Source organism: Callorhinchus milii, unplaced genomic scaffold (assembly GCF_018977255.1).
Source record: "Callorhinchus milii isolate IMCB2004 unplaced genomic scaffold, IMCB_Cmil_1.0 Scaffold11, whole genome shotgun sequence".
Taxonomy (NCBI): domain Eukaryota; kingdom Metazoa; phylum Chordata; class Chondrichthyes; order Chimaeriformes; family Callorhinchidae; genus Callorhinchus; species Callorhinchus milii.
In genome coordinates this window covers 17384955-17410362 of record NW_024704752.1, presented here as the reverse complement: position 1 = coordinate 17410362, position 25408 = coordinate 17384955, and the positions used below count along the sequence as shown (strand labels likewise).

General features: G+C 37.4%; 1 protein-coding gene across 4 annotated transcripts in view; it reads left to right on the top strand.

Annotated features, from left to right (window-relative positions):
• Positions 1-25408, top strand: part of ift80 (intraflagellar transport 80 homolog (Chlamydomonas)) — a 51589-nt gene that overhangs the window by 2907 nt on the left and 23274 nt on the right. For all 4 annotated transcript variants that reach the window (XM_042338991.1, XM_042338990.1, XM_007888527.2 and 1 more), the window contains 6 exons: positions 8269-8490; positions 10100-10210; positions 10731-10799; positions 13308-13417; positions 14684-14773; positions 15241-15378. In XM_042338991.1, coding sequence (XP_042194925.1) covers positions 8269-8490; positions 10100-10210; positions 10731-10799; positions 13308-13417; positions 14684-14773; positions 15241-15378 — 740 coding nt within the window. The remainder of the gene's footprint in view (positions 1-8268; positions 8491-10099; positions 10211-10730; positions 10800-13307; positions 13418-14683; positions 14774-15240; positions 15379-25408) is intronic.

Here is a 25408-nt window from a genome sequence, read left to right as displayed (position 1 = left end):
ATTGTATGAACTAATATGAGACTTGCAATTAAATAAAATCAAAAACGTTTTCTAGACTATATGGTGGAATTTTTTTGAAATTATAAATCTAAATCCATTATATGTACATACATTGTACATAAATGTCAAAGTCGAAAGAATATAGTTTAACAAACTCAGTAAAGGTTTATTCTCTTGAGGCATAACTAAGTATTAGTTTGGTCTTTTTTGTATTAGAAAATGTATGCAGATGAAGGAAAGTAATGTAATGGGTACACCAAATACATGGTTCACAGCTGAATCTAGACAAGATAGTCATATGTTCAGAAGGACGTGAGACTGACTGGATGTTGATTAATAGAGAAAGAAATAACTTGCATGTTTAAAGTATATTATGTTGAAACGTTTTGCAGGTATTTGCTGTCATTTATAGTGACTCAATATGTGACTTTATAATGTGTATATATATATATATATATATGTGTGTGTGTGTTTTGGGGTGTGAAGGGTTCATGATTGGCAAGAGTTTTTCGCCTCCCTGTACCACACTCCACTTTCTTGGTTGGAGGATGATCGAATTTGCTTAAACTACAAAAAGAGAAATATTGTAACGCATTGATATCTATAACTTACTTTATCCATAACCAAGAAAATTGCAACATCCCATTTATTAGAGTTAGCAGTATACTGTTTTTTCCATATAAATATGTAGTTGTGGAATAATATTATTGGGCTAATATATTAATAATTAATAACATAATACAATGCTATGTAATATTTGAAGAACCTGAAGTGTATTCACAAAAAAACAGTGAGTTTCTGATCATCAGATCTTGGCTGAAGCTAATTTGTTTAAAAGTGATGACAGAAAATAGAGTATTATAAGTTCAATAAACGGAGAGAATCTAATTGTTAATCAGCAGGATGACAATTTTGGTTCTTGGATCAATTTAAGGTTGATCTCTACTTTTTTCCAGAAAAAAAGGATTTTGTTAATTAGTATGCAAGTATATTTGTTTGCTGAATTGACTCTGCCAGAAATGTTGCCATTGCCCCTAACTGTCTATATAGTGCACACTGAATTATTTATTTTAGACGTCTTCAACTGGTCCCCACTCAGCAGGGCAGTTAGGTCAAGGGGAAACCACTGTGTGGGAGAGTGAGCTGACTACAGGAGATCTGAGACAGTGGCTGATACAGTATTTTTTCCTACATCCAATACATGAAACCATCTAAATTTAGTTGGGTGGTTTCATGACTCAGGACTAATATGAATGTCATATTTATTTGTGAATTCCAAAGTCTGTGTCAATACTAAATTAAATATTAGTTATAGCAAGAATACCACAAATGTTTAGAAAATGGACAGTTAGAAGTGCAAAAACAAAGTCATCAAAAAGGTATAACTGCTTAGGCTAATAAACAAATGTGTTTATATGGGATATAATAATTATATGGGATATAAAATATGCAGAGGCAGAGAGGTCAGAACCAGAAATTTTTTTTGGAAAGAGAAGCACGTTTACTGAGCAAATTTGGAACTCCTTTTGGTGTTTGATGAAGTGTTATGAATTAGGTCCTTACTCCATTGCATATACATTAATATCAACAACAACAATTTTTGATCTCTAAGAGTTTTTTTATGTCTGGAGTATGTCTTAAAATCCTTCACAGAATTGACTGAAAGCTGGAACAGGTGGGGGAGGTAAGGTGACCAAAAGCGCAGTCAAAATGCAACAACAACAACAAAATTACATTTGTTTAGTGTCTTTCACGTCGGGAGGACATCCCAAGGTGTTGGACAGACAGAGTTAAGGACCCGGGGTGGGGGAGGGTGGAGGGCAGGGGTGGAAACAGGGAGATCGAAAGCACGGTCAAAGAGGAGGGTCTTGAGATGGGTCTTGAAGGTGGAAAGAGAGGGGGCGAGACGGAGGACTGCGGGATGGAGTTCCAGAGGGTGGGGACAGAGTAGCAGAAGGCCCGCTTGCCAATAGTGGGGCGAGCAAGGCGGGGGACATGAAGCAGCCCGGAGCCCGCTGAGCAGAACGGATGTAGGAGGTTAGGAAGTTGGAGAGGTAGGGGGGAGCAAAACAGTGGAGGGCTTTGAAGGTGAGGACCAGGATCTTGAACTGTATCCTCTGTATGATGGGAAGCCAGTGGAGTTAGGCAAGGATGGGGATGATAGGGTCGCAAAGTCTAGTGCGGAAGAGGACACGGGCTTCAGAGTTCTGGATGATCTGCAGCTTGTGGAGGGAGGAGTTGGGGAGGCCGACAAGCAATGAGTTTATATAGTCGAGCCTCGAAGTAATGAAGGCAAGACTGTGGAGGGCTTAATGCAAGGTTTAATGGTGGGGAGTGAGAGCGCATGGCTGGGTGGTCCAGGTTGGAGCTCTAGAGAGTGGGGGCAGAATGGCTAAGATGGGTGACACAGGATACAAAGGTATTCACTGAGCAGAAGAAGGGTCTGAAGCAGTATGATTTGACACTGAAATTTTCACAAGAGAAATCTAGAATAAATTCTGGATCTTGTAAACAGGTCTATTGGGGTTTAGGGGAACATATAGCAATTATAAATATTAATGGTATGATTAAGATGTTGGGAATGTGGCTAGTGAAGCAAAGATATTGTGAATACTTAAGTGGACAAATATGTTGACTACTAGTTGACCTCAGGGCACATAATTCAATCAACCTAGGGAGAGGACAACAACATGGCATTAGTTTTTGTTGCAGTTGTGCTTTCGATGGAAGAAAAGGAGGTTTGGGCATGTAATTGGCTGACTCAATAGGAGACTTTGTAGAAGAGAGATGCTATAGGTTTAGGATGTTGCCGAACAAAGAGGTGGATTTCCACTGAAGTTTGTTAACTGAAAGATGACAAAATAAGAATATTTGTTTCACAATTCTGTTGGTCAACTTTGGTGGGGGTGGGGGGGGTTCAAGTTATTATCATTAAGCTTCAAAGTATGTTATGGGATTTAGCCAAAAATGTACTGTCTTGCCCATTTCTAACTGGGTGCAAATCAGCAGTTGTAAGATACCACAATGATTTTAGATAATTGTTGTCTTCCGCAGTATTTTGGCTGTGATGTACCGATCACATGAGGAATTACGGGTGTCAACAATCAGGACATATGAGAGAGATCAGCCTCAAAGGGTTTTTGTTTATTAATCGTGCAAGTAGCCTGCAGTGCACAGCAAAGGAAATTATGTGCGCATGAACAATAACTTGGATCAGCACATGACCTCTTCACCTTTTTATTCATGACAACTGATTTCAGGATTGTTAAAAGATTTGTTCAGTGGTTCAAAATGTTGCCTTTGACCTCACTACACAACTCATAAACACAGACAAAACATAAATATAATCAGAGACATTGGGCTCAGTCATAAAGTAAGTATTTGGTTCTCAAGCTTCAAGGATAACTTAATCATATGATCCAGCTGATATGTGCAGAATGCTGCTGTCTGCTGCATAACCTTCACATCCAGAAGAGGGCTGCACGTCTGCCTGCACCAGAAGATGAGGTAGCATTGATATGTTTACTACAGTTTTACTTAAGGGAATTTCCAGTGTTGAATCAAAATAGCTTGCATTTATTTAGTGGCAAATAAACGAACATCTCATAAGACTTAACAATGAATATTGAGCTAGAAGCGGAGTCCTGTAGCTCAGTGGTTAGAGCACTCGCTTTGCAAGTGAGAGACCTGAGTTCAATTCCAGGCAGGGCGAAACCTTGGGCAAGTTTCCTTACTCCACACGCCTAATAATAATCCCTCCAAAACTAAAAACAATAATTAAATTGGTCATTTTCAATCTATGACTGTTTGTGGGACATTGCTGTGCGCAATTGGCTGCCGCGTTCGCCCACAAATATACAGTCAATTCACTTTACAGTGTGTTCTGTGAAGCGCTTTGGGACGTCCTCCTGACGTGAAAAGCGCTATATCAAATGCAAGGATTATTATTATTATTATTATAGAAGTGGAAAAAGTTTAGAGGTAAGACAAGATAACATGACTAAATAAGTTTGGAGATGAGAAAACCTGGTTGTCTTCCTATTTTTCAGTTTTGAGCTCAGGTTGCGGACATCTATGGACTATCATTTGTCTGTGAAATACACTGTCAAGTCAGTGTTGATGTATTATTTGTGCCCATTGAATGCTCACATACTGGTATTTCATTAAAACCCTAATATGCACATGCAGCTGGTATCTGTCTGATATTGTTCACAGTCCTGGTATTCATAGTTTCTGGTATACGCCTAACAAATGCTCTACCGTATAGGTGGGTAAAAGTATTCTATGGAAGGAAGAAAGGTACAGCCGAGGTATTATGTCAGTTAGAAAGGCTGCATATTTTCAGAAGTGAAAGATAAACAAGCCCATTTTTGTAGTTGAAAGCATTTTATTTTGTTTTCGAGGAAACGTTTCCTCTAATGTCAACTTGTTCATTCGGATGATGGCTTTCAATCAGTTTAGTGTATTATCACAGCCATTGGGGGTTTATTGACAGAGGGGGGCACCAAGATTGTTTGCTCCCTGGACTTGAATAACACTCTGTTGTCCATTAATAGCCACAGACAAATTTACAATCAATACTTCTGGATTATAAAAGTAAGGTTTATATTGTTGGGAGTGGGTGGGGGAGGAAAGCCAAAAAGGTTTCTTTTGCTGAAATGAAATTATTGCAACTGAATGTTAGGGTAGACTAACTTCTGGTAGGATATTCTTCTACAAAATATATGGTTATTACACTTCACAGTAATCCTATGGAAGTGCTTTGAGACATCTTCCTGACAACAACAACAAATTGCCTTTCACATCGGGAAGCTGTCCCAAGGAGCAGGAAGTACTTTGAAAGTGAAAGTTTCGTGAAGAAAGCTACATCAAATACAAGGGCGTTTCACACCCACAAACTATATAGTCAATTCACTTTACAGTATATTCTGTTAAGTGCATTGAGACATCTAGAAGATGAGATAATGAGCTGTGTGAAATGCAAGGACTATTATTGTAATCCAATTGCAATTTGTTGTTGTTAGGAGGATGCCTCAAAGCACTTTCACAAGATTACTGTAAAATGTAATAACTATGTATATATTTTGTAGACGAACATAAATATTCACCATATTGCTAACTGGAAATTGCCATGGAAGGTGTTCTCCTTGCATGAAAAATGTATTTTAAGAGCTAAAGCAGTGAACCTTGGAATTTAATTTCTTCCCCCATTCCATTCAGATTTTTGAGTTGGTGTGAACCTTGAATCTGAGTTTGACAAAAAAATAATAGTCATCAATATTGTTCAAAATCCTGGGATGCCATAGTTCCAGGAACTGTTCTTTCTGGGATGAATTGCTTGAGGTATCAAAGGGATTGAAGTTGATTAGATTGTGTAGGCTTAGCAATTGTAGCTTCTGAACTTGATGTGAACATCCACCAGGAGAGGAATACTTAACCAGGCTGCTGATTTTGTACTATTCAGAATTGTTGCATACAGTAAATAGCAAAGTTGGCTTATTTGTTGGATTTCTCTGAAATTCTGCTTAAAATAATAATCCAAGTTGTATCATTTCCACTATGAGGATTTGTTTTCACTATGCTGTGAATGCAGTTCTTCATAGTGACATTTAGAAAAAAACATATGATTTTCAGGCACAGAACATGCCAGAGAACTAAACAAATGAATCATTTCTCGAATAGCGTAGAGTTGGACCAAAGCAAACCGACTCGGATAAAGTACTGTACATAGCAATGGAAGGTGGACATTTTTTGCTTGTGTGCCAAGACTCACGGGTAAAAAAATGGCCACTTCGGAGAGGTAGTTGGGCCAAGCATTTGAGGGGAAGGAAACAAAAGGGATAAATTGTCTAATCAGTTCTCATCAGACAAACATGGCCATTCTCTCCCATAAGTGCATTTGATTACCTTTTACTCTCATTTTTACCAAGTGCCATTGATTCCCGAGTACCTCAGCGAATCAAGTTTAAGATACCTAATTTTCAAATCACTTCACTGGACCTGAGCTTTCAAAACTCACTTCCAAAACCAGTTCGCCTTGCTCTCCCAGTCTTCAAAAATCTAAAAACATGTCTCCTCTGTACTTTTGGTAATTTTTAATCTTATAGTTTAAATGGTTGAAGCCCATCACTACATTTCTCAAGCGTATTGAAATGTTCCATCATGTGAAATGACTGCGTCAATACAAGTTGTATTGTTTGAAAGAAGAGTTATTTCTTTGTTACGTATACCGTTTGTTTTTATGTCTTCCGTTTTGAGAAAGCACACAAAAAGAAATATTTAAATGTCCGATCTCTCTTCTGAGTGGTGAAGAGAAGAGGCGGGGTGTCTGGAGAAGAGAGAAATGTTGTTCCTACTATCTAACTGCTCCAAATTGAATAAATGGTGTCTCAGTTGTGAGGACATAAATTCCGCCAGATGGCGCCATATCTACATAGGTCTCTGGAGAACCTTTTATAACACAATATTTGCTTATAAACGGATTACTGTTTTATATATATATATATATAATTGATTTTTGCATGATCCCCAGTAGATTGTGAGAGGTGAGGGAAAACTAGATGTACAAAATCGTTCAAGGCCACTGTTTTCAGATGCCTTCAAATCCCAGGATATGCATAATCCTTAATCTCGTAATCATAATCTGGGAGATACAACAACAAATTACATTTGTATAGCGCCTTTCATGTCAGGAGGATGTCCCAAGGTGCTGGATACAGGCATAGTCTACAATTCTATTGAGGTTAGAATCTCTATCAGGTTTCTCATAATTGGTTGCTTGTAAATTGCACCCATTATTCTTAAAGGGATCTATAATTATAAAATTCAACAGGTGCCTGAATCCAGTTACACAGAATTGAACATCTTTTAAAAAGGGATAATTCTGAAAACAAGGTACAGTACTCAAGAATTAATTCCTAAAAGATAATTTGATTTTAAGAAGTTGTCCTAAAGTGCCTGTTCACCTTGGGATTATTTGGATAAACTCATCCAGGAATTATGATGAACATAAACATATTGTTTACTTCTGCCATTGCAGCAACCATGTAATAAATACCTTGACTGCAAGAGTGTGAAATGTATACTGTATAGCAATAAAGTAAATGGTTAATATCTCTATCTTGGTTCAAATGGAGAACTCAAACATGAGTTCAAAGTTAAAGGAAAACATTTGCATGCTATTCCCTACTATCATGTTATGAGGAAAACTAATCTGGCACTTTGCAATTTAGTTGTAATGTTCATCCTAAAGTCTTTTGGACACTTGCCATTTTCAGTTTGAACAATGCCAGGGTGCCACTCACTTGACGTCAGCCAAGAGTTCCATAAGCAAACAGCTCCATAGCAATGATCGGTTTCCTTTCTGGAGTTGGATGATCAACAGAAAGTATCGGAGACTTCAAGTTTCAGCTGCGGCTGATTACACAGTCGTAACAGTCTTAACATCAAATTTTGAAGAGTGACACCTGGATCTGAATTATGGGTTAGCTGGATGAAGTTGAGTGCCAATCTGATCAGGTCATTGGAAGTTTGCATATAAAAATAACCTAGTTATTCAAAATGAAAAGACAATTGTTGTACCATTCTTGCTCAGTTTAATAAAGTTACAAAGGTTTTGTTGCTTAGTTAACATAGTCAATTTAGTGATTTAACATAGGAAAGAACATAGATATCACCATTGGGCAAACTGCATTTGCATGCTTCATACATATTTTGACACAACACCAAAATAAATTATTGTTTTGGTAAATGTACCAGCCACGTTGCCAAAATTACAATTATTTTAAAATCAGAGTTTTGAAATAGTATCAAAACTGCAAGATGTACTCTTTAAATTTAGAATAGCACCAGGAATAATTAATTAAAATTTCCAATCTAATTATGCCTTTCTTTACATTAAATCACACATGATGTGTTTTTATGTACAACAACGTGCATTTGTACAGTGCACTTTGCGCAGGGTAGTGTCTATCCTAGTCAAAATGTTCTCTTTGATTTTGTAATGTTCTAAATATTATTGTCTGTTTTTTGCAGCTTTACAAAATTAGTTTTGTCTTTTGTCAAACTGGTAAAATTGATGTGGTGGAAATAATTATGCGATTATTAATGATTACCTCTTTCCGCAACTGAGTTGATTTTCAATTATAATCTGAACCTGATTGTTTAAATTTCAATTACAATCTTTAGAACAGCAGCCTTTTATTTCACTGATGTATAATATTGAGAATGCCATATGTCATTTGATAATTTTCTTTAATTCCACTGCACATAAAGATTTGGTCAGTTGTGTAGGTTGGACAACAGCAGATGAGTTGTATTCATCCAGTGATGATCATCAAATCCTGAAGTGGAATCTATTAACCAGTGAAACATCACAGGTAGTAAAGCTAGCAGAGGAAATCTATCCCATTGATCTGCATTGGTTCCCTAAAACTACAGGTGGCAAGAAGCAAATACAAGCAGAAATATGTGTGCTCACCAGTACAGATGGTAAGTAAAAGCATTATTACTGACGGGGAATAAATTTCCAAATTGGATGTACAACTGTATATTAATGGTTTTGATGTTGCATTCACAGGCCTTCATTGGTGAAATTCTAGAAAGCTCCCTCAATGTCTCAACGAGTTTATTTAAAAAGCACACATGCCTTACCCAATATAATGCCACAGGAATCTAATCCAAAATGGAAAAATTGGAATGCATTTAAAATATGTACAGTAAAACTTACATACGTCTTATCTTTATAAATGGTATAAATCGCCTAAGTCAGGGTGGGTCAACTGGCAGTCCATGGGCCACATCCGGCCCGCAAACCATTTCCAACTTTAAGCTGCCTACTCCCTTCCTCCCAAGCGGAACCATTTGCACATTACAGCAGCAGAATTGTGGGAGTGGGAGATAATATTGCCCGTTGCTGCAGCTTGCCAGGAATTCCCTTGAGCTGAGGGTCTCCTAACCAATTGCGTTCTCCCAGCTACCAGCTCCTGCCGCTGTCAGAGGTGAGCCACCCTGTGAGCCTGGGAGAGTGGCCGTTGTCGCTGCCAAATAATGAACCGTGTAGCTGATTGAGAGAAAGAGAGAGGGGAGTAGAGAGAGTGATTGAGAAAGGATTGGGGGGAGATTGAGAGGGGNAGAGAAAAGGTGATTGAGAGAAAGAGGTGGAGAGAGATAGAGAATGATTGAGAGAGAAAGGGGGAGATATTCCTAAATGGAGAGAACAAAAATCAAACGCACGCTTAAGTGATTATTTTATCAAGCATTTAACCATGTGTCATTTTAATGTACATTATTCTACACCATACTTTGTATCTTCTGTTTAGAAGTACTGTAGCTCTTTCTTATTTTCACCAAGTTTTGGTCCTTTGTGGCATCAGTAACCTATAATAGCTGCCTGATGCAGATGATAATTTTTTGGTAATTATCTTCAAATCAACAAATTACTTCCTTTTGAACTGCGGAGAGTAGAAAAAAGGTCTGTTAATTTAACTTGTAAACTAGAAGGAAGGAAGCAAAGTATTTCATTTCCCCTTTACAACAGGTGCCTAATATTTGTAGATCAACTGTAGTCCTCATACGTCAGAATAATCATCTGAACATGCAAGGAATATTCATTTCATTGCTTTACCACATGGAATTAATGATCTTTCAATGAGCTCATGTACAAAATCTGTGTGTTAAAGACTTTTTGATTGAGCGTATGTACCTCTTTCAAGAGTTATTCCTAAAAGTCGAGAAGCAATTTGTGAGTTTTATTCAGACTCAGTGCAGCATTTCACCAGAAAGTTACTGCAGTCATCATAATAGCAGTTTTCAGGAATGCTACTTGTACTACAGTATTAGCTGAATCGGCTTTGAAACCGTATAGATATGTATCCATTAAAAACAATTCCATGTTTCTTTTTGCCTAACCCTATTTTCTCCACATTTTCAGGAGCCCAACAAGTTAAACTTTCCATAATTTATCATTTACATTATATTAAATTTGAGCCCTATCTTTTAATCCCATGATAGGGTTTAGCTGATTATTCAGTAGTATACAAATAAAAGCTGCAGTGATTAAAATGTTTGAAAGTTAACTGGACTATCTTATTTGCTACAGGCAAATTTCATTTAGTTTCGAAAACTGGACGAGTCGAGAAAAGTGTTGAGGCACATCGTGGAGCTGTGTTGGCTGGAAGATGGAATTGTGAGGGAACTGCACTAGTTACAGGTGAGTGAAATTAATCTGTTTTGCTACTTTAGACCAATAAATATGAATTCAATCAGTAGCATTTTGAATCAAAGTATCTCCCTTTATATTTGTTTAAAATTAAAATCATGTTGTTAACTTACCTTTGACCTCAAACAAAACATACCTTTTCAACCACAAATTTCCCTTCCCCAACCCCTTCGGTTCCCATCTCCAGCTTGGGTGCCTATTCACCACTGAACGTTCTCCTGAAGCGAAAGGTGCTATATCAACGTGAATTATATTGTATCCTCAATTTTAACAATTAACTTGATTTATTACGATAACAATTATTTGATTTTGTTGTGATCTTTTTAAGAACTGGAGAAATGTTTTCAAATGTAAGACTGAGTGTAAAGCATTATTTCAACATGGTCTTACAGGCTAGGATTAGGTGGAATTTGGGGTCTCAGGTCCTTTAACCTTTACGTTTGTTTTACGTTAAAACGAATACATTTTTAACAGAATTCTGTCTGTAGAAAATATTGTGCTCTTATTACAGTTGGAGAAGATGGGCAAATTAAAATTTGGTCAAAAAGTGGAATGCTCCGATCTACTATGGTGCAGCAAGGTATGATCTTAAATTTAAATTCTAATGGGCATAGCTCCTGGTTGCTGATTACCTGAATGAAAGAACCAACTCTGGAGTAGAACAGTGTCAGCACAAGATGAGGGGGATAGAAAATAGGACTAAAGTTCCATGACTCTATTACAAGTACCTTTACAGTTTACACTGCGTGTGATCTAGTGGTATTTCTAAAACCTCATTTAATAAAACAAACTTATCAGATTGGAAATTCAAAGCCATTCATTTAGTCCCTTTAAGAACGGTAGCTGTGTTTGTGGGCCATTTATTTAAAAAAAACAAATCTAGCATATGGCATGAACTTCATCTTTAGTACAAAATAACGTTTTTAATCTGCCTTTCACTTGCCTCTGGATTCCACTAGATCCATTTTTATGGAAAAAAAATTCTCACACTGAAAGAATTGTGAAGTGCTCCATTACTTTTTGTTTGTCTATAACTGCCAACCATCTGGATATTAGATCCTGTCTTTTCCGGTTTGGAGAGTGAATATTTTGGCTTGGAACTCTGGACTCTAGGGATCTGTAATTTCTGTAGATATGTCCCTGTCACGAACCCTATTTGTACGGAGTCTGTGAGAGAAGAGGTTATTGCTATATGTTGTCTTTCTAAATGTTTAAAACTGCTCTTATGTTGTTTGATATAAAAAATCTCTGGCTGCTCCACGTCCTCCGACCCACCCGCCCCACCATTGGCAGGAGAGCCTTCAGCCACTCTGCCCCCAGTCTCTGGAATTCCATCCCCAAGTCACTCCGCCTCGCCCCCTCCTTAGCCTCCTTCGAGTCTCGCCTCAAGACCCTCCTCTTCGACCACGCCATCGGCCACCCCCTTCCCCTCCCCCGCCCCCAACCCCAGCTCGTGTCTGAAATGCTGTACTCTGTCCAGCACCTTGGGACGTCCTCGCGACGTGAAAGGAGCTATACAAATGTAATCTTGTTGTTGTTGATCAAATCCATCCATTGTACCTTTCTGTTTGTTGACCACATATAAAAAAATCCCTGTCTGTCTCTGGAGCATAGTAATCACCAGTTAGAATAAGTGTGAATTTCTTCATTAGGCTTGGATTGTTAGGTCAACATTGTCTCCTTGGCCAAACTACCACCTCCCTTTCAACTAAACAAAGCCAGTTAAAGAGAGCATATTGCTGTTTTCCATAATACACTTGACCCAGTGACGAAGGAGGAAATGTTAAAGTGATGTGTTAAAGCACAAATTTCTCATTATAGGTTCAACATTTTAACTTGTTTCCATTGAAAATGAAAGTTCACGGCAAGTCCAAGATATTCCTAATAGTCCTTGTATGTGATATAGTGCCTTATCACATACTGAAAATGTCTTAAAGCACTTCACAGGATTTTACTTTGAGGCAAACAGGGTAGGGAGTTTTGCATAGTAATATTCCACAAACAATCATCAAGTGAACAAATATTATCTGGAGGAATGTTGGCCAGGCCACTGGGAGAAACCTTTGTTTCAAATCATGCAATGGAATCTTTGATGTTCACCTGAATAGGCACATGGGACCTCAGCTTAATATCTCACCTGAAGGATGTCAACTCTGATAATGCATCACTCCCCCAGCACTGCATTGGAGTGACAACCTAGACTGTCACTCGTCAGCTGCTCAGTCCCAATCCAGGTCTCGAGTACAAGAGTAGGGAAGTCTTGCTGCAACTGTATAGGGCTTTGGTGAGACTGCACCGAGAGTATTGTGTGCAGTTTTGGTCTCCTTATTTAAAAAAGGACATACTTGCCCTGGAGGGGGTGCAGTGTAGATTCACTAGATTAGTTCCTGGGATGAGGGGACTGACCTCTGAGAATAGGCCGAGTAAACTAGGGCTGTATTCTCTAGAGTACAGAAGAATTAGGGGCGATCTTATTGAAACATATAAGATTCTTAAAGGGCTGATAAAGTAGACACAGAGGGACTGTTTCCCCGGTAGGAGAATCTATAACCAGGGTTCACAGTCTTAAAATTAAGGGTCAGCCTTTTAGAACAGAGTTGAGGAAACATTTCTTCACTCAGAGGGTAGTGAATTTATGGAATTCACTCCCCCAGAAGGCTGTAGATGCTCAGTCAGTCCTTGAACATCTTCAAGGCTGAGACTGATAGATTTTTAAAAAACAGAGGGATTAGGGGATATGGGGAGAGGGCAGGTAATTAGAGTTAGGTCAGAAGATCAGCCATGATCTTATCGAATGGTGGGGCAGCTCGAGGGGCTGAATGGCCGACTCCTCCTAATTCTTATGTTCTTATGATCCCATAACCTTCTGACTCCAGTCGAGAGTACTACCAACTCAGCCAGGTTGACAACTAGGATTTTTCTTTTTGAGTTGGGAGACTACTTAAATATCTGTATAATACTGAAAAAAGATGGTGTTTTTACATTTAAGACATGAAAATGAAGAGAATGCCATGTCAAATTTTACAGGGTTAAACAAAAGCGTAATCTAATAAGCAGAGCTCATAGATTTTCATTATTGTTTCCACAGGCACTTCAGTTTATTCAGTAGCATGGGGTCCAGACTCGGACAAGATTCTTTACACCTCAGGAAAACAACTCATTATTAAACCTCTACAACCAAATGCCAAAATCCTGCAGGTATACATTTTAAATCGGCTTTGGTTAGCTACTGTAATGATTTAATTTACTACCTTCCAGATGTTGTTCATATTGTTTAAAATATAACAATGTACAGAAGATACGTTTTTCAGAAGTGAAGGTTTCACCCTCAACCACTTTTAAAAATTAAAAATCAATTTACACACTCAGCAGGACCCCCAAGTCAGAACTGTAATTAAGTCAACAGGACTTATTACAGCAATAAAAATTTAAACATTGAAGCAAATAGAATAAAGCAGATGTTCAAGTAATTCAGAATTCTTTGTACTGTGAATTGTAAAAGGAACCTGATAGTGAGATGGTATAGTTTCTTATTTATAAAATGCAAAGGGGGAACTAGATCCCAATGAGAACATTTTTTTTCTCAATTGTAGTGCAGGTGTTTCTTATTTCTGTTAAAAGGACCACCTAGGTTGCATAATTTTCCAGTTAACAATACTGGGGAAATTATGTCAATGAGGGCTCAGTTCCTGTATAAAGGCCTCCTGTATCATTATTTAAACAAATTGGAGTTAATTAAGTGGCATAAATAATTGAGAGCACAGTACTTCAATCAGGGAATGAAACTTTGAAAATAATTCCATGGAAAGAGAATTGCTAAATATAATGGGAAACTTTTGTTTCATTCTGCGATTTTGATTTGCTGTTCACATATCTTGGGATATTGTTATAATACTCGCATTTGCTATAGAGTTTTATCGCATCTTCTAACATCTCAAATAGCTTCACAGGATTTTTCTGTAAAATGCAGTATTTGTAGGGAAAAGCTGCAGACAATTTATGCAGAGCAGTTCCCAGAAATAGCCAGGAAGTGAACCCATTTTTATCTGGAGGAAATTATGACACGGTATATACATAGACAAAATTATATTTACTCTTTAAATTAAGGAATATTTTTTCAGGCTTGCTGAATAATTGCAAGTAAGTTCAAATATTGTATGTTAAATATTCAAATATGAAGAATTATGAGTTCAAATATGTGCCCCATATCATTTAGCTTGATTAAATGACAGAATATTTTCTTTTAGTATTTTACTTTTGAGAACTAAAATTATAAATAATTGGTCATGATGCACTTGAATTTGAACAGTAGCCAAAATAACCATATTTTATATGCATTCTACTTACTGCATATAAACTATTGAGACTCATCAAAATCCTACAGTGGTGTGCATTTCTTTTAGAAAATCAAAACAAAGCATTTATTTCTGTCCATTCTCATCCATATTTTATCTGTCTATGCAGTGGAAAGCCCATGATGGAATCATTCTGAAAGTAGATTGGAATACTGTGAATGACCTAATTCTTTCAGGTGGTGAAGACTGTAAATACAAGGTGTGTGTTCTTTGATCAAAAGATTATCTTTCAAAAGCAGTTCTCTTACATATAGAAATACAATACAAACACAATAGTATCCAGAACTGGTATACAAATAAAGCACAAATACACAATGATAGTTATCTGTGGAGTTTATTGCTTCATATTTTCTATGCAAATCATTCGGAACATCACACATTATGTTTGTATGTGAAAAGATTATATATCTGTATATTGAATTAATATAATTGATAATCTGGTTAAATTTAAATTCTATTGCTGTACAAAATTCTTGCACTATTTTGGATAAATAATATGTAAAGGAATAATTCTTTAATTTGAAGTGTTGAATAACTTAAACGCTGAACCTTGATAATGTTCAATTGTATAAAACATTAACTTAGTTGGATCGGTTGGCTTCATTTATTTAAAGTCACTTAAATTATTTATTTTACTTTTTTTCAAAAATACTATGTGGAGTTTAGGTTTGGGACAGTTATGGCCGTTTGCTGTACAGTTCCCAAGTGCACGATTATCCTATCACGTCTGTGGCTTGGGCACCAGATGGAGAGCTATTTGCCATTGGTTCATTTAACACCCTACGTCTGTGTGATAAAACAGGGGTAAGTGATTCACACAGTGCTCCAAATGTAGTCTAACTGAGATTTTATATAAATTTAAAATTACTTTTGTACTTCATTCCTCTGCACAGAAAGCCAAGGACTTTTGCAATATTTTATAGTCTTGTGCACCTATGCTGCAATGGGTTTTTACCATCCAAGGGACGATTGGCTTCTTTATTCTTCCTCCAAAAGTCATTTTGGCCTCACCCCCTCCCTATCTCGCTTCAAATCTTACTCGCCTAATAATAATCCCTCAAGAAAAAAAACAATAATAAATTGGTCACTTCATTCCACGATTGTTTATGGGGACGCTGCTGTGCGCAATGGCTGCCACGTTTCGCCCACAAATATACAGTCAATTCACTTTGCAGTCTATTCTGTGAAGCGCTTTGTGACTCTAGAAGATGTGAAGAGCGCTGTATCAAATGCATGGATTATTATTATTATTAACCCTACCTCTTTGACTGCTAACTAGGCTATCGGAGGGTCCCTCACATACCATCCTATAATTGGCTTTGTTGCTTTCCACTTGCTGGAAGTTTCTAGGGAGAATTGCAAATAGTGCAAATGAAACAGCATATAAATAAATCCCAAATTGATATCAGCAGTGTCAGGGTTTGGCTCTTGGAATTAATTTTCCTGGATCCTGGCTTTAATTTTAATATTGCAGCTTTGAAAGGAAACACTGGTACATGTATTCAGTGTGATATTCTCTTATTTCTAGAAAAACGATTGCCAAACAATTACCTGTATTACTCCTTATTTATTTGTAATGAGAATATGTTAAGATGTAGTTCTGCGCTATAAAGTTGTTGGGTCACATTATAAAAACGGCCAACAGTCATGAGGTCATTGCTGGAGTCACTGCCGGCACTTTTAGTAACCAGCTTCCTGCAAATGCGATCAACAGGCAGGAATCCAGCCAGTCAGTGCTGGAAGTTCATCCATGGTACACCCCTGCTATAAAAGGGCCCACACTTTTCCAAAAACACATTATAACAGGCAAACTACTGTCAAGGACTAGTATTTTTCTGACATTGTTGTATGATTATAGCTTTGTAGCAAAGCCACATCAATTTACACAGTCCGAGAATAACCGTATGCTTAATCATTTTCAATACCGTAAATCAATATGTCTGATTTTTACAATAGTTTTTTTCAGTGCTGCAATTTTGATGTGCCTTTGTATAGTGTCTCAGACCAAGTAAGTTAGTCAAAATGTTTTGCGTTTGTTTGAATGCCAGACCTCATAATTACCTAATTTAATTGCTGCTAAAAGGTTACTTAGCATTAAAGAGGTTAAAATTGCAATTTTATGTGAACTCGGGTCATAGTGCATTCATGTTGCATGCCGTGCAATTAGGTTTAAAGAAAAAACACTCGACAGAACTGATGAAAAGTACTGTGGAGAACAAACCTAGTAATGCCACCCCTTTTTGTCAGAACAACAGGCATTTAAACCGAATCTTGGATTGATAGTAATATTAAAAAAAGGTAAATATTGTATTATTTAAATAAACTGAGGTTTATACAAGACTGGATTTTATAATGAAGTACAGTATAACAATTTCTAAAGTGCAGTAATGAGCTTGTTAACTTCTCGTTATGAGGCCATTTAGTGCTTCAAACTCTTAAGTATTTCAGTGAATGTGCACTCAAATGCTTATTATTACCAGTTTGTCTGCAAAAGCAGATTTGTAATTGCAGGCAAACACATGATGTAAAGATGGTATACAATTTAGCAGATTTCAAGCAGATCCAGGAGGCTACAGGAATTCTTAGGATTTGCCCCGTGTTTGCAAGTTGAGCCAATTTCACAGTTAAAGAGCATTTATGCTTATGCGTATCATTAAAGCTTAAGTGTTCAGAATGTAGTATTCATATTAATAACTGATAAAGGAAGAAACTGTCACTTGTCCTCATGGAAATTTGATCAAAAAGCAGATGTGGAGGAGGGAGTAAAGGGTTGGGATAACATTAAAAAGAAACAAAGAGATGCCTGAGTCAGCAGTGGCAGCAAAAAATCCTCCTTAAGCATTAATACAGTATCAAAACAACAAGGTTACAGGGTGAAAGTTAAATGTGCTTTATAGCAGTTTATAAATATGAGTTCCAATAACTTCTCAACAACAACAACAACAAAATTACATTTATAGAGCGCCTTTCACGTCAGGAGGACGTCCCAAGGCGCTGGACAGTCGAGTCAGGACCCAAGCATGGGGAAGGGGTGGAGTAGGGGTGAGGGAAGGCAGAGGGGTGGAAGGGTGACTGAAGGCACGATCAAATAAGTTGTATTCTGTGACTTAGAAAGTATATAGAATCCCAATTCAGTTTGCTGCCATAACAACAGTTGATTGACTAATACACAAGTTGCTAAGTTGCTTATTAAAGAATTGGGTTAGACTGCTCTTTAAAGGCAGAATTTTAATTCCTATTAATGTACAATATGATCATTCTTGGAACTGTTGAACAATCATTTGTAAATTTTGCATCAATAACTTTCGAAAGTTTAAAATACAAAGCTTTTGTGGATTATGTTTAGTACTTTAAATAAAAAAGTAAACCTATTGCAGAAGAAAAACTCTTCTCTTTGGTAGCAGTTTTCTTGCTGTTAATATGGACTCGGTCCATAAATTGTTGTAGTTTAGGAGTGGGGGTGGGGGGAGAATTAATGATTCTTTTCTGGTTGACTGAACTTTAAATTTAGAAATACTGTAGCCTGAATGGAATCTTCCCAGTATGAAATCTTGTGGTTTTCCCTCCTCTGCCCCCACCCCCCTTATATTCCCTGGCCGCCGCAGACATGGAGAATAGATAAATGACGGCCTCAGACACAATGGGGCCCCGCCAGGCCCTCTGGCAGAGTCATTAGTTTCTGAACCATTAAATCATTACCTTCACAGACAAGGCAAACATGCTTCTGAGAGTGCAGCCCATCGTCTATGCCAGATTCTTTGACAGTGGATATTCTGCCTGATAATGCCAGCCACATGCAACCCTCAGAAATACTGCTAGACATTAACTCTTAATCCACTTATGAGAATATATAATGAACAGGATCATTGGAATTTTTTTTCTGATGCCACAAACAGATATAGTAGTTTAACAAAAATACTTTTGGAAGGAAGATTTAGTGACATTACAGAATCATCTCTTTTTCTTAACCCATAACCATTTTTTCCAACCAATTTTAACACTACAAAATAAAACTTATTATGATTTTCCTAATCCTTTTCTTTCTCTACTGTTGTTCACAGTTAGGCTTAGCAAACCAGCTAGGGTTTCCACTCCTAATCACTATTAGACCCCTACTGGAAGGTGAGAATGTGGAGACTGTTTGGGCAGGGTAGTTGATGCCTCCTTTGGGCAAATAACTTGCTGACACTCATATGAATAAGTAGGCATTTTAGCGAGATAACGGAAGCAGCTGGAACCATACCCCGGTAGTAAAAAAAACAAATGGAGCATATCTCTTGCAGATGGGAGATCCAAAATGGTGACTCCTAACAGGCTGTGGATAAGTATTTCACATTGAAGATACTCCACTCTGGAATTTTTACGAGAGGCTTAGTGAATAAACCCACTGCATAGATTAAATATCTATTTAATCTCTAATGTTAAATTTACTGATCAGGAAGGTTCAGGGTTAATATCTGTTTTGTGCTAAAATTGGAAGATTTCAGTTGGGGCAACAGTGGGAGGACCCTACACTGTCTCGGTGTCCCTTAGCCAGGGCAGGGAAAAATTAGTCCGACTCCACTTCTGATTACTATAGAGTTATCACCAGCTAGAGAATGCTGAGGACAGATGGGATTCCCTTTAATATTACCCAATGTCAAATCATATGCCAGCATTCTAAGTTCAAAGATGAAGCACACTTTGACAAGGTACTATAGGGCATTTTGGGACCCGACGGAAACATTAAAACAAAATTGCCAACATTTAATGCATTGCATTAAAATCAATTTGTTTGTCTCTAGCCCCTCAAACGCAAGATGCAAGGCTTATTCAATTGACATGGATTTCAAATTTGAAATCTTTATAAGAGCCAGGGGTAATGATAGATGCATTTTACATGTATAAATCTAGCTCACGTGCCTTCAGAATTTTCTGCAAGTAAGGCACACAGATTCAGAAAAATCATGTCATGTTTCAATCTTATGCATATACCTGTATATATATTTCCAGGTAGTAGAGTGGTCGCTGAGGTCACTTCCTTAGTGCTACGTGTGTACACAATAATAATAAAAATCTTTGCATTACAATGTGCAAGGATACCTGCTGACCTTACTTTATTTGAGAAGTGATGTTCATGTCACTCCCCGCAAATAGCTGCATTTGCAGTCTCCAGAAGGTATCATTGGTAACATTTTCTGCATAAAGCTTGTATCAGTTAAGCAGTATAGTGCAGGTCCAGAGTAGTTCTAACTCTAAGTGAACCCGCACTCAACAGTGGTAAGTTCCAGCAGGATTGCTCTGTAGTTAACCAAATAAGGATCTGTGTAAAAGGGAAAGAGCTCCTAGTACTGGAGTGATTATTATTGCTGTCCATTGAACTCTCTTCAATAATTAGGTTATGAAAGAATACTCACAGAAGTGATGTTTCCACTGGACCCAATTTGAGAGTAGGCATAATCCAAATCTTAAAATGTTGGGAGAACTTGGATGATATAGATCCAAGCAAGATCATAGCATTGGGCGGTGAATATTATGTTAACAAGCCTCAAGCAAGAATTGAGGTTGGGATTCCTCCCTTGCCAGAGCTGTAGATATGTGGAATCAACTTGTAACTACAGCATGCTGCTTAATGCCTTTATCAAACATTTGGGTAAATATCTGGATAGTGACAAGATTTAAGATTACAAGGATAAATACAGATAAGGGATGATCAAATGCTGTGTGCAACATAATGGTTTCAGAGTTGCTATCACTATAGAAATGACATGTCAACTAGGGCATTTAGTCAAAATGTGCATGAATAGATAAATCTTCTGGCATTTTGTCTGCTTTATATTTGGGGAGAGGCAGGGAAAAGCTTTATAGAACTTTTCTCCAGGTTGTTAAATGGGTAGAATCTATAATAGTCCAGATTTGGAACACTAGGGTTTGCTTGTTCTTTATTATGCTTGTTGTAAACTAACATTAATTAATTAAACGCCACTGGATTTAACATTTAATCAAAGTTCGTATTTAGATTTATTATAAACAATCTGGAATAGAAAATCTCTTGAGTTAAACCAAACAGAATTCCAGATAGATCAAGCCTGGAAAACGCAAGGCAAATGACAGGTTGTGGAAGTATATGAAAACAGGCATTCAATCAAATCCTATAGTTCATGCATTTATGCTGATTTTCCAGAAGTCTTTTTCAATTATTTGAAAATGTTTTAAAACCGAAATCTGTGGACTATATATTCCAATGTGTACAACCCATTTTTGGCTACAGTATATGCTCAGGGATATAGTTTTATTTTAGTAATTTGATATTTGATATCAGCCATTTTGGCCTGTTTCCACATATTCCCTAACTCTCCTGCTGCCTCAGTGGCAATTACCACGATCTACTTTCAGAGTCAGCCTAAATCCTAAATGTTCCTGAAGTCAGATAATGAGCTGAACTGTCCCATCAGCAGCGATGTCATTTGTTTTGCTATAAAGATTTTGAAAAGTAAAATACCAAACCATGGATATTTTTAATTATATATTGGCATGTGGCACAAACACATGGCTATTCTCGTGAACAGATTAAATACAGAAAGTGACTTGAAATAATGTACACTTGAACCAGAAGTATTTTTTTTTACTAATCATTGAAAGAGAAATAAGTTGTACTAAATTGCTGGTAATTTTAAGACGCTACTCTGTGTGCAGGGCGTTATATAAATGCGAGTTGTCGTCGCTGTTATTCATAAAAGGAAAATTAGTAATAGCTTTTTACTATGTTTTTGAACATATTAGACATTTTATATCGAACTTCACTCATACATCAATGGGTGATGCTTTCTTTTATCGGAATTACACATTATATAGGAATTCAGTAGAATATAACTGAAGTTTTTTGTTGGATATTTATAACTTCCTGATCAAAGAGCTATGAGGCAGCTGGAGCTGCTTCCAGCACTCTTACGTGAGCTAATGAACAAGACTAAGGCTTCAGCAGTCTTGTTCATTAGCTTGTTCTTGCCTGGCTGAATCCTCAGTGCCTCGTCACAGCTTCATCATAGCCTCAACAGTATCCTTTAATATAGCCCGATAAAGAAGCATAAACTAAGAGTCTTTGATCAGATTAATAACAACAACAACAACTTGGATTTATATAGCACCCTCCACGCCAGATGGCATCTCAGAGCGCTTTACAGTTTAGGATCCCGGGGCTGAGCCGGGGGGGAAGGGGGGAAGGTGACCAAAGGTGCGGTCGAAAAAAAAGGTCTTCAGCAGAGACCTGAAAATGGGAAGGGAGGGAGCGAGGCAAAGGGAGTGAGGAAGGCAGTTCCAGAGCCTCGGGGCACAGTGGCTGAAGGCACAGCCGCCGAGGGTGGAGCAGAGGACTCGGGGGACGAGGAGGAGGCCAGACCCGGAGGTACGTAGGCAACGGGTACTGTGCTGAGGAGAGGAGGTCGGGGAGTGCATATTCTTTATTCTTCCTACTTGGTGCTCCCTATTATATTTAAGTACTTGAGAAATTCATGCCACTTAAAAGGCGCTATATAAGTAAGCAAAAATAATATAAGCTTTTAAGTTTAACTTTTTTAAGTTCTTGATGCTAAATTTGCCATTCAACGTGATCTCGACAGGATCCCTCGGAGACACATTGGGCTGAATGATCGGTTTCCCTGCCTTAACATTCAAGGAAAAACGGCCTCTGCATATAGAGTTTATTAGCACATGCCACCTCTTCTTGGATTTGTATAATGACACAGAAACTAATATTACACAACCTTTAAATCTTACGTTTCTTCATAAATAACAAAAGTAAAATAGTTCCACCTAAACCTGCCATACTTCCTTTATGGATAGCTTCAGAAATGGCTCAACAGTGCAATTAATATTGATCTTAGCACAACTCCAATTTTAAGATTCACAGATGGTATACTCTAACTGTATAACCTGCCAAGTATGGCTGCAGCAATTAACCTGCTGTTGTTATTCGTTGTACTGAAATCTTTACTTCACTGATCTGATTCCAACCATGTAGTTTGGGTCATTGCATTCTGACGTTTACAGCTAGACTTAATTTACCGGGTAGATTGATATCCTTTGACAGTGTAAAAAAAATAAGATCTTTGGGATTCATCATGAAATCTAGTTTTATTGTACTTATTCACATTTATTGTACTTATTTACTTTTACTGTAGTTATTCACCAAGTTAGAAAATGAAAGTCAAATGTATCAACAACAACAAGATTACATTTGTATAGCGTCTTTCACGTCGGGAGGACGTCCCAAGGCGCTGAAGCACACACACAGAAGTGCACACGCTCATGGGCATAAAAAAAAGGTGCTTAACTGTCCATAGTTACTCTCAATATATTTATCTCCTCCAAAACCATGTTTGTACTCAGAACATATTCTGTGTTTAGTATTGTCAGATTAGGAGGTTAGTTTTATTATAATCCATAACAAAAATCCATAATGTACAGCAGTTATTAAAATGTTATCTGAAACGATTTATTTTTGTTTGTGGTGAAGATATTCCTATAAAAGCAAATCCTAAAGGTGTAATATTGTGGGAAGTAAGATTCTGAAATGGCACGAAGAAAAGAAAATTACATTAAGGTTCTGCCATAATCTAACAAACTAAACTGGCCCAATAGACTGAATGGCTTTCCTATGTTCCTAATATTTTGTGGAATATAATAGTTTTTTTTGCTGTATTACATCCTCTCAGATGTAGAATGTAAGGATATTTGTCTGCTGTATATACAGATACATCAGTTTCAGCTTATTCACTCTTTCTAATACAAAGGAGGGATTTTACAGGAAAACCTGGGAGAGGCCAGGAGGGAGGTTGGAAGTGTGAAGAACGTTTCCTTCAGTGTAGCCTTGGTTCATAGGTCAGAAGTTTCCATTTCTCTGTATGTGGTGTTTTATTTGAAACCATGGTATCAGTGTCATGGAGAAGGTCCAGACAGATTGTTTTTGTTGCACTATGAAGTCTTTGTCACAACAATAAAACTAAAAAGTTTTCAGAACCACAGTGGACTTCTGCTTCATCGTGATAGCTCGGATATAGAGATCAAATTAATTTGAAAATCAAATGATTAATACAAAAATACATTTCTTCAAAAATAATAGAAAGAAGTTTTTAGATTTTGAATCTTAATGTAGTATGCGCTCAACTTTTGTCTGTCAGACTTTCATTCAAATGCAGCCCACATGATGGCATGAAATTGGTGCTATAGGAATACAATATGAAAGTAAAACTTGCACAAATCTTATATCTTTATAAATCTTATAATCGCCTAAGTCGTACATGCACCCAAGTCCCATTCAGTTTCCTATCAAAACTACTTAGATTTCTTTGTGCTAGTTGTATTAATCATTTCCTAACTCGTAACACAGACCCCCTATCCTCCATAACTCCCACTTACCAGCTGTATTACAGGTAAAGGCTCATGCGGCGTCGGGTCAAGATACATTGAATCGCGAGAAATGTAGTCTTGACCCATCACTGCATGCGCGCTTACCAGCTACATTGAATTACATACGTGCAGTGCAGATTATTGATTAAATCGTATTTTATACGAATAATGCAAGTTTGCCTGCAACTTAGACTTCGCATAAGTCATATTAAATGTTACGATGCGACTTATGTGAGTTTTACCGTAGTTTGAACAACCTCAACCCTCATAGTGTGAAATTGTCAATCTCACTCAGACCACAGTCACAGGTCATGAAATGGAAAATGTTACATTTGTGCAGGAAAGATGCTATTGTGAGGTTAGCGCAAATGCACATTGTTGAGGCAGTGTCAAGGGATATGGGTATGAACACTTGAAATTGGAATCTTTTTCCCAGGATTAACATTTCTCATATTGATGAGCATGATTTGAAAACAAATCAAGTAACTGATTGAAATGAACGGTACCATTCTGATGAGTGGTGTGTTTAGTTTTTTCTGCAAATATGTAGGCATAATCTTCATCCTGTTGTGACTTTTTATTTTTTTAACATGGTTTTGTAGATAAAAATATTCATATTTCATTAAATCAATATTGTGTATTGCCTTTGTTGCTCACTTTTCATTCTTTAATAACTAGATAATTTCTCAAACAAATCACATTTATAATTTCATATAATGGTATCATTTCATTAAATCTGAGATCGAGGATATGCATGATATGATTTTTGGAATATTTTCATTGTTTGTCATTATAACCCTCCAAAAGTAAGCAAGGACTGTACTCATCGTTCTGATTGGTGAAAATCTGGCAGTTGATATCAGAAACTTTGGCAGCGAAGTGCTCGAAATGCTGGAGTCTGTGGGAGCACTCTACACATTCAGTCTTATGTTGCTAAGGATTTACACGGAACCTGGTTTTCAAGCTGCCAAAGTAGTTCAGTCAACTATAAGGAGCTAACTAGAGCCAGCTGGAGTCCACTGTGTAACTGCCTGAAGCGCTGATTTATAACATTACCATCCAAAAGCATCACTTCATTCTGCAACCCTCCCTCTGACACAGTATGTAAACAGTGACTGGAGAAATGGGCACACAGAGAACTGGGGGATGGGTTTGTACTAAGTGAGAGAAAGTCACATGCCACTTGTGCGATCAGTGCTTGAAGCGTTCCAGATTTGACTTGCTGTGCAATGTGGTCCGTGTGTTTTTCCTTTATTCAAATACATCTGAGGTAGTAGGGGCTGAATCAGCAGTTTATTCCTCCAGAAGCCATGAGTTGATCCATTGTTAACCCTTCCACAACTTAAAACATTTAGATATAGACATTAATCTGCAGAGCTTCTGCTTTTTGATCCATTTTTGTTCCATGTGAAGATTTGAAATCTATGCTGGGTATTGATTGGATTGA